The sequence below is a fragment of the Lolium rigidum genome, chromosome 4 (genome assembly GCF_022539505.1).
Source record: "Lolium rigidum isolate FL_2022 chromosome 4, APGP_CSIRO_Lrig_0.1, whole genome shotgun sequence".
NCBI classification, from domain to species: domain Eukaryota; kingdom Viridiplantae; phylum Streptophyta; class Magnoliopsida; order Poales; family Poaceae; genus Lolium; species Lolium rigidum.
The window spans coordinates 6,336,589-6,346,676 of NC_061511.1; the positions used below are offsets into that span (position 1 = coordinate 6,336,589).

The 10,088-nt window shown below is 39.1% G+C and overlaps 1 protein-coding gene across 2 annotated transcripts; it reads left to right on the plus strand.

Moving 5' to 3' along the window:
• The first annotated feature begins 256 nt into the window (after nucleotides 1–256).
• Nucleotides 257–9,454, plus strand: LOC124708021 (serine/threonine-protein kinase 38-like). 2 transcript variants are annotated; one of them, XM_047239712.1, is made up of 13 exons: nucleotides 257–380; nucleotides 3,241–3,415; nucleotides 3,710–3,793; nucleotides 4,158–4,399; nucleotides 4,484–4,727; nucleotides 4,866–4,945; nucleotides 5,070–5,154; nucleotides 6,075–6,206; nucleotides 6,761–6,874; nucleotides 7,030–7,074; nucleotides 7,934–8,018; nucleotides 8,667–8,720; nucleotides 8,949–9,454. In XM_047239712.1, exons 1-13 carry the CDS (start codon nucleotides 298–300, stop codon nucleotides 9,035–9,037), a joined length of 1,512 nt encoding a protein of 503 aa, XP_047095668.1. In that variant the 5' UTR covers nucleotides 257–297; the 3' UTR covers nucleotides 9,038–9,454. The 2 variants fall into 2 exon arrangements, with proteins under 2 accessions (XP_047095668.1, XP_047095669.1); XM_047239713.1 differs by having other exon boundaries at nucleotides 8,955–9,454.
• Nucleotides 9,455–10,088: the final 634 nt, after the last annotated feature.

The following is a 10,088-nucleotide window of genomic DNA, read 5'->3' on the forward strand; positions in this document are numbered from 1 at the left end:
CCTCAGACTAACCAAAAGGAAGGCGCCGCATCCGTGAAGCCGAAAGAGAAGATAGATCCGTCACAAGAAATAAGATACTCCATAACATAAAACAAATATTGAAATAAACAAAACAAAAACACAAAATTTATTACGAGCGCCCGACAGAACAACACAGTGGAGGCGCGGGCTGCGGGGTTGGGCGTTACTAGCATCACCATGGAGAGCGAGTCGGCGGCGCGCGGTGGCAGGGGCCAGCCGCTGGCGGCGGTGGCGGTGGCGGTGGCGGAGGAGGAGCCTGTGGGGTCCATCCGCACCATGGAGCGCGTGGCCGCCGCGAAGAAGATCATCGAGAACGGCTACCGCGAGCGCTCCAAGAACCTCCGGGAGCGCAACGAGAGGTACCACCACCACCACCACCGGTCCTACCCCCGTCCCCAAATTCGTACCTTAACTCACCAGTGTCTGATTCCGCCGCGTGCGATGTAGCTAGATCTCGTGTGGGCGAGGATGATCGAGGTGTGTGGCCGTGTGGGGCTACTCAGCAATCGAAGGGGTGGTTTCCCCTGTAGTTTGTGCTGTATCTTTAGCTGGCGATTCGACAACTTCTAGGGTAGTTTGTTGTAGAATGTTTCTGTAAGTTCTACTGCGAGCTATTCCTGAGCTTTTGGGATGTGCAATTGGAGTAAGCTGATCCTCTGAGGAATTTCGGATGCTTGGTAGTATCTGTTAATTGGGTTGAGTCATTGCTTCTGTTGAGCTGAGCAGACTTTGGCAGTGTGTTTCTAGTTGTTCAAGGACTGGGAAAAAATGGGTTTGTGTTTTCTGATTGCTTAGGGTATGTACAATGCGGTGCTTGCGACGGGCACTAGGGAATAAAATCTGGTAGTTGTGGTCGATTCCCATCAGACACCAGGAAAGTGTTTTGTGTCGACACAAACTCTGGCGCCAGACGCTTGTGTATAATCTGGACTATTTTCCTTAATTGTAAGTGCTTGGGTTCTGCGTTTAGGGATGGAGGGAGAGGGGCTAGCGTAGATGCTTGTCTAGTTTTTTTTTTTTGTACAATGCAGGCGCTTATTTATGGACGCCAGGATATTGTTCCCGGCCGATGGGAAGCTACGACATACTATCCCAGCTAATTTGCAGGTGTTGAGGCAACGTTTTGTGCCAGACACTTAGTTAGTTTTTGACTTGCGGCAGGAATATTGGACTGAGTTAGGTAGAGAAGCAAGCACCTGAAAATTAGATGAGCGCTGGAGCTCAGGAGTCTTGCATGAACACCGGGATTAATTGACCGATTCTTTCTCCGCTCAAGTGCCCTGCAGTGTACTTGTCCTATGCGGTTGTTACATGTGGTGCTGGGAGCGTTCACTTGAAACTCTTTATTCATGCTCATTACTGCTGTCTTGTATTTTTTGGTTGATCTGCATGTTGATTTGTGCACAGACATGCTATACAGTGAACTTTGGTACTACTATAAGTTGATAATAGCAACACCGCAAGCTGTTATAAGAGTATGTGTTTCCTTGTAAAGAATTCCTTATGTCACATAATAATTGGATGTAAACAAAGCAGAATGCAGGGTGGGACATAGCCCACATTTGCCCTTTCACTGAGGTTGGCGCTTACTTACATGTTATTTACCCAACTGATGGCACGGCAAAAACTAGATAGAGGTGCTTGATCAAACCATAAATGTTATTTACCCAACTGATGGCACGGCAAAAACTAGATACATACTACCTCCGTCCCAAGGAATAAGGCGCATGCGTATTCCAAGACGAACTTTGACCATAAAAATTGAGCAACACAATCTTGATTATATTATATGTAATTAGTATCGTTGGATTCGTATTGAAAAGAACTTTCTAATGATGCTAATTTCATACAAAAAATCTTTATATATTTGATGTAATTCTTGATCAAACAAAAAACACGTAAAACGAGGGCGCCTTATTCCTTGAATCGGAGGTAGTACTAACTAATGGGTGGTTCGAATCATAGGGGCTTTAGGCCCCTGCCGGAACCTGGACCCCCTACCCTCCGCTGGCACAATGGAGTTGGCTCAGTATGCAATTTCAAGTAAAGAAGGTTGAGTCCTCATGAAAAAGCAATTAAGTAAAAGTGTTGAGAGATCCATGTGTTAAAATTACTTTACATATTTGCTTGCTTTTTTTTCCATACGCGCCCCTCATTAGGTTCTGGGTTACGTTACAACATACCAAGTATCCAACATCCTGTTTGAAAAAGACAAAACAAAAGACCAAGAGATGTTTCGCTGGCCACCGGCACAGCTGTCAGCTAGCAACCAGTTAAGTACACGATGAAGTGCCAAAAACAAAGTAAGGGCATTACAAGATCTCCCAGGGGTTTGCGCTCTTCCACATGGCCATGCTAACAGAAACGAACACAGCTGCCAGAGACATTTTCCCATTCCTTCTCCATGGTGTTGTTCACTGCTGAGTTGAAGTGCTGGGGCTTAGGGCCTACTAGGGCTGCCAGTGATCTCGCTGTTCATGCACCCTCCTCAGTGCCGTCTGATGTAGTTGTGCAGCTCCAGCCATCACATCACCCACATTACGCATCTTTGTCACTCTAATTCTTGTTCTAAGAACACACTCTCGTGTTCATTTGTCTACTCTCAACATAGAGTTGAAAGTCTACACATAGCTTGTTAACACTCCCTTGAAAAAGAAAAACCAAAACAACAACGAACCACACTATTTGGAATGCAATTATGCACATCAAGCTCAAAAACCATTGTGTTACCATAAAGTCAGATACAAAAACAAACGAAGTACAAAGTTTATTCCATCCACTGTCCTTCAGTCATACCTCCTCTTCACCCAATTTAAGGAAACCAGCAGCTATCTAGACAAGCGGAACACTTCATATATCACAGAAATTGCCCAATCAACTTAATAGGCACCACACTTCCCAAATATTTCCTGAAATTTGATCGCTCAGTCTTTCGCCACATTTATTCCAGTTTGTCTTCATCCTTGTTTCTACTACCAAAGTCTGCACTCAAAGATCTTCTTGAAAATAATAAATTCTTGTATATAAATAGGATTGGAAGCTTTCTCTCTCCTGTCATCCTTTTGCACTCTTATCTGTAGGGAGTGTATATTCATTCTTCGCCCCATTGCTTCTTTTGGTAATCTTGTCTTGTATTACTTACCGTTATCAGCTTATCATGCAACACTGTCTGCTTCCATTTCTATCAAGACTAGGAACTTGTCTTTTGTACAATTGCAGGCGCTTACTTTTGGAACAACAGCTAGCTTCTTCACAAGTTCCTAGGGAGGAGCAAATAAAATTAATAAAGGAGCTGGAGAGAAAGGAGACTGAATACATGAGACTTAAAAGACATAGAATTTGTGTAGATGACTTTGAGCTGCTCACCATCATTGGAAGAGGCGCTTTTGGGGAGGTTTGCATCTTCCAATATCTACAAGCATGTTTCTAAGTCATTTTTTGGCATTTCACATTTACAATTGTTATTCATTCTATGATATGTGCTCAATAAGCAGTTCACATTTACCAAATAAACATAGTAGTCATCCCAATATATTTTAGATTGTTACTTGTTAGTGCCAGTTGGTGGCATTTAACATTTCCTAGATCTGCCGACTCTCTGCGGTTCCTGATTTTTAAGGTACAATTGTTTGCCATGCTTGAGCTTTGACCTCTTTAGGTGACAACTATCTTTTTTATTTTCTGTCAGGTTCAACTTTGCCGGGATAAATCCTCTGGGAACATTTACGCAATGAAAAAGCTAAAGAAGTCTGAAATGGTTGTCAAGGGTCAGGTAGGATGAGAGCACTGTGCTGTTTACGTATTTGGTTAAGTTTTGACTCAATGTATATGATCAGGTTGCAGAGTAGGGATGTCCTTTATTCATAATTTTGACAGAGATGTTATGTAGGAGTATTATATTTCGACCAGATTGTAGAGTAGGACTGCCTGTCATGTATTCTTTATTGTTTTTTTACTCTACATAGGAAAAGTACCTTAAGCATTTTTTTAGGTAGGTTGTTTACATGATTTTTTGCTTAACGCAAGACACTTGATATGTTAAGTTTCCCAGATTTTGTTTCTCGTTTTGATTAAAAAATTAACTATTTATTAGGGGTTCTTCTTTCTCAAACTAATATTTTCATTATATCTATTAGGTGGAACATGTTAGAGCTGAAAGAAACTTGCTGGCTGAAGTTGGTAGCCACTGCATCGTGAAGCTATACTATTCTTTCCAAGATGCTGAGTACCTTTACCTTATCATGGAATACCTCCCTGGAGGTGATATGATGACCCTGCTCATGAGAGAGGATACCTTAACTGAAAATGTGGCTCGTTTCTATATTGCTGAGACAGTTCTTGCAATTGAGTCGATTCATAAACATAATTACATCCACAGGTCATATGCTTGTGAATCTGATCTGAATATGCTTCAGTATTTTCTATTTGTTTACTCAATTTTTTTTTCTTATTATCCTTACAGAGATATTAAGCCTGATAATCTGCTTCTCGATAAGAATGGTCACATGAAGTTGTCAGATTTTGGCTTGTGTAAGCCTATTGATTGCTCAAAATTGTCAACCTTGAGCGAAGATGAACCTATGACTGATGAAAATCTTAGGGAGTCAATGGACATTGATAATTCTCTCTATGATACAACAAATGGTAGAAGGTGGAGAAGTCAAAACGAACAGCTTCAGCACTGGCAGAAGAACAGGAGAAAATTGGTGTGTGCTTACATAGTTAGCATCGAACTAGCTACGCGCAAATTCATTTGTTTGTTCTTTTTAGAAGTATCAGCATATTTTCTCGAAAGTGAATAACTTCACGAAGATTTTTCACGTCCATTTCAAATGGATTTACAGGCATTTTCAACAGTAGGTACTCCTGATTATATTGCTCCAGAGGTTCTACTAAAAAAAGGATATGGAATTGAGTGTGACTGGTATGCTAAGAATTGCATGTGCACATATGTGGTTATTTCCGATTTTGATCTTCAAACGAAAATATCAAACTTGTCCCCTTCCCCATAACTTCACTATGATTGCTTATATCTTATTTACACGCAGGTGGTCTCTGGGTGCTATCATGTATGAGATGCTTGTTGGGTATCCCCCGTTTTATTCTGATGATCCAATAACTACATGCCGAAAGGTTTGGCTGTTGAATAATCCCTCTATAACTGGATTATTATGCCCCCCCACCCAATTGTTTGTGTACTTGTAAATTTGGAGATGCCATTGCAAGGCGTGCAGTTTTTAAATACACGATTGGGTGTCTCAATGACACGTCATACCTGGTTCGCCAGTGGCATTTTTCAAATTACAAACTATTAAAGTTGTGTTTGTAGGCTAGAACTTTACACTATCTTTTCAATTGGAATATGTTGCAGATAATATCTAGTGGTTGGAGTGTCCATATCACAACCCGTAGCTAAAATGTAATGGAGAAATGGATGTGCCATAATTAGGACCTTGTCAAACTGTGGGATAGATTTTTTTTTCTCTGTGGATTTTTTAAACCATATTTCTCTTCTTTTAGCTTAGGGTGTTTAACACACGCTATCAGTAGAGATGTAACCAAAATAAGGGGTTACACCTCTTACTTTTTTTTGAATGGAAATTCATGGCATATTCTGTTTGTTTTAGGACTCCTAACCATACGATAACATCTTTGTATTATATAATAGGTCTACTGTTGGAGGGTAATATGGAGTAGCAATTATGATTCATTTTGCTTCTTCAAAATGGTTACACTGTAGTGTAGTGATTTTGCTTCTATTGTAATTTAGTATGGAGCTTATGTTTAAGTGCAAGTTAAATTTACTAAAAGGGTAATAGTATGCTGCCCAGGGCAATAGTGTTCTGTCCAGGGCAATAGTGTTGTAATATTTTCCGTCTTTAATTGGTTTTGTGTCCTTTCCACACATACGTAGTAAGTAGTAACTGCTAATAAAGTTGGTCAAGTCTAGTACATTGTCATGTCTTTGCTCACCTCAGAAGACCAATAAAACAACTTGCCATAAATTGACTGTCTATTTGGTACTGCACTGACTCCACTTTACCACTTCATAGATTGTACATTGGAGAAGCTATTTGAAATTTCCAGAAAATTCAAGGCTGTCTCCTGAAGCTAAGGATCTGATTTGTCGGTTCTTGTGTGATGTTGATCACAGGATTGGCAGTGAAGGGGCAGATCAAATAAAGGTATTCGTCTCTCAGTATTATCCGCGGTCCCCAATCGCACATACAAGTTGTTCTTAGACTCCATGTCCATAAAACATTTATAGATTTATACGTCAATGTAGAAAATACTACCTAAAGTGGCCGCATGAATTTGTTATTACTATATCCCTCTGTTCCAAAATATTTTATGTTCTAGGTTTGTCCTAAGTCAAACTACTTTAAGTTTGACCGAGTTTATAGAAAAATATATCCACATCTACAAGATCAATTTATATTAGATTAATCATACAATGTATTTTTTACATTATGTATATCTGACATTGCAAATATCGGCACATTTACTTCTGATCCCGTCAAACTTAGAGAAGTTTAGGACAAACCTAGATTGTCAATTATTTTGGAATGAAGGGAGTATTTATCATGAAATATAGTTGCATACATACTTATAACTTTGTGTTTTGCAATAACAAAACTGAGCAGTCAAAGTGGAATCTTGTTGTCCAAACTGACTTATATTTGGATTCCAAGAGAGTATTACTTCTTAATTTTGGTTAACATATATCTCTTTTTGTTAGGCTCATCCTTGGTTTCATGGAGTTGAATGGGATAAGCTTTATGAATTGGAGGCAGCATTTAAGCCTCAAGTAAATGATGAACTGGATACACAAAATTTTCAGAAATTCGACGAAGTAAGAAAATCTGTTTCCATTAGTTTGTTGTATGTTTGATTCTTTAAACATTTCGAAGAAATTCTATTTTGTATTAGCACGCCAATCTTTCAGCTCCATATGTTCTACTGTTTTGTGCATAAATTATATTGACCACTTCCATTCTGTCTCTGCAGGTAGATCCTGCTCCCCCAAGAACAGGTTCTGGGTCCTCAAGGAAGGTATGAATGAAGTTATGAACCCTCAGTCTGGTATATAGGTTTGAGATTCAACAAAGTTAGCATAAAATATTAAAAACGCGTTCAGCCTTGCATTCCCTTTTTATGATAATTTTTTAGACTATAATATTGTTGATAGTAAAATACGTTAAGAATTTGTCTATTTATTGTACTCTGTAATGTTGTAATTATGTGTACTACCTCTGTCCATAAATAGACGTCTGAGATTTATCTAAATCTGGATGTATCTATACGCTATTTAGTGTCTAGATACATCCAGATGTAGACAAACCTCAGGCATCTATTTATGGATGGAGGGAATACTAAATATATACGTGAAGCAAAGCCAAGTTAAGCATACATATATCCATATCAGGGTTTGGGCTATCCGTCATCCTATGTGCCCTAGTTCTACTAAAAGTGATTTATTATGATGCAATTCATTGGATTATTATTGCTACCTCTGAGTAACTGACTACCTTCAAGATCATCATACTATTCAGTTTCTTGTTGATGATATATGTCCACCCAAAATTTACCATCAAATGTTTTGGAACTTCGCAAGACATTTTCCCTGAAGGCAGAGTTTGTAACCTTTCTAATAATTGTATCTATCTAGCAAATATTTTTCTTTCACTTTTACTTTTGTAAATGTCCATGCCATCAATTCCAGTCACTGTAATAAGCTGCATCTTGTTTTTTATCCACCCCAAAGTTTCTTAATCACCTTAATCACTTGTCACTTTTAGATCTCCATAGATAGGGATCAACTCTGCCTTTGTAGAGTACGCACCACTTTTTTTGCCATTATGTCGTTATTTACTCTAAAGTTGTTCGCCATTGTTTTGAAAAATTATTGCAGATGATTCCCAATTCTAAAGATCTTAGCTTTGTGGGCTATACATACAAGAACTTCGAAGCTGTGAAAGGTTCACATCTGTCTGCAGGTTTGTTTCCTTCTCATCATTAGTCTGTTGACATGATTGGCTAAGATTGTTTAACTGGCTGGGACCGTTAGTCTGGTAGTAGTTTTCATTTACTCCCTCCCTGAAAAACACATTTATCCTTTTAGCCATTAATTATCTGTTTGTTCCTCGATGTTGTGGTAAGGACCCAGTTACATTTTTTTTTAATAGTTCACTAGTAAAGAGTAGTAAGTGGTAAATAAAGGTCTCTGCTTTTACTTAGTTGTAAGTGGTGTTTAGAATTGGCAAGCCCCTTTTAGATCAATGGTAAAAATGTTAAAATGGGTCTATCTTTCCACAATGTAAAAAGTAGAAACTTCTTAGTGTTCAGTTTTGCTCCTTTAAGCTCTTTAGTAATTGCTGTTTTTCATTCTTCTTGATCATTTCTGTTGATTTTGAATAACTGTTGGATTGTTGCCAGAAATGAATAACCGTTGGATTGTTCCTTACAAAGCTACAATTTCATGTGCAAGTGTTGCCACTATATATAAACAATGCACTGAAGTACTAAATATGCACATTATGTCAGATTATTAACCATACAGCTTTAGTTAATTAGTTCCACCCCTTACTTGCAACAGCTTTACGCTATTAGTTTCATTCCTTACATGTATACACACACATATGCAGATTCTAAACGAAGCTCCTCATTTACAAGCCAGCGTAGTGGCGGCGACACATCTGGTAGAGTATTCCTTTTATTGGCTTGTATTTAAACATCTTACTATCCCGTTCCAAAATAAGTGACTCAGTTTTGTCTAGATATGGATGTATCTAGACACATTTCAATGTGTAGATACATCCGTATCTAGAAAAAGTTGAGCCAGTTATTTCCAAAGGGAGGGAATACTCCAGTACTAGATATCTCTTGGCGTTTTGCTCCTGGTCTTTATCTTGTTTCAACCCTTACAGTCACAGGTACAGCAGACATGGATTCATCAGAGGAACCCAACGGAAGTGACACACACATGCACACTGCTGCTGACGATATGATGCAATAAGTAGTGCCGTTGCTACCCAAAAAATGCTGGCGCTACGTCGGCATGATTCGCCCTGGTGATGTGGCTCATTCAAAACGATCTGCTTGTTTTTAGTCAGGTCTCGCGCCTACTTATCGTTGGTGGATGTTTTGTTAATTGTCGAAAATCAGGCAGTATAGCATATTCCGGGCATGGTCACATATGGTGTTAGTATAGCATATTCCGGGTGAGCTAAGGTGGATTCGCATCTTTGTGCTCGTTGCCCGGGTTGGCAGGTTAATGTTAGCCTCCCTTGCGGCAGCTCGTAGCCCGCCAACATATGATCAGCATTGGATAGGAAAGAATGAGATGGTGATTGTGGTAGGCTAGGCATCATTGCTTGTCGTTGGATTTTTTTTGCAGGCTGATAGTTTGATATGCTTTGCACATGAATGGTCTCGTCTGTAGTCTCTAGCCTTTTGTTTTACCTGTTACTACCTCCATCTCAAAGCATAAGGCTTATATTATTTTTAGAAAGTCAAACTATGTCAAGTTTGACTAAGCTTTTACCAAAAATCATTAACATGTAAAATACACAATTAATATCATTAAATATATAATGAAATATATTTTTGTAAGGTATCTAAAAAATATTATATTTGTTAATAGATTGTTCTAAAAGTTTGATTAAACTTTACTTGGTTTGACTTTTTTTTTAAATATAAGCCTTAAACTTTTGGATGGAGGTAGTATTCATCTATGGGTTGGATCAGGTTCCATATCTTAGATGCTCACTATAGCTGGTGGACTTTACATGCAATGTGTTTTTCTTCACTCCATAGGCGTTACATGCAGTGTAGTATACCTTTTACATGCGAATAGCACGGACGGGGCATGGTGCCTGGGGCGAGAAGATAGGAGCCCGCCGTGAGCCATGGGTATGAGGTGGGAGTGACCGCTAGGCTAGGTTTAGGATGTGTTTGGTTCAAATGTAGATTCTGAAAAAGCTGTGAACTATGAGCTATGAGATAAAAAGTGTGAGAAAGCGGGAAGTTGTTTGGCTGGAGGCAACTCTGAAAACTGTGAGCTGTGA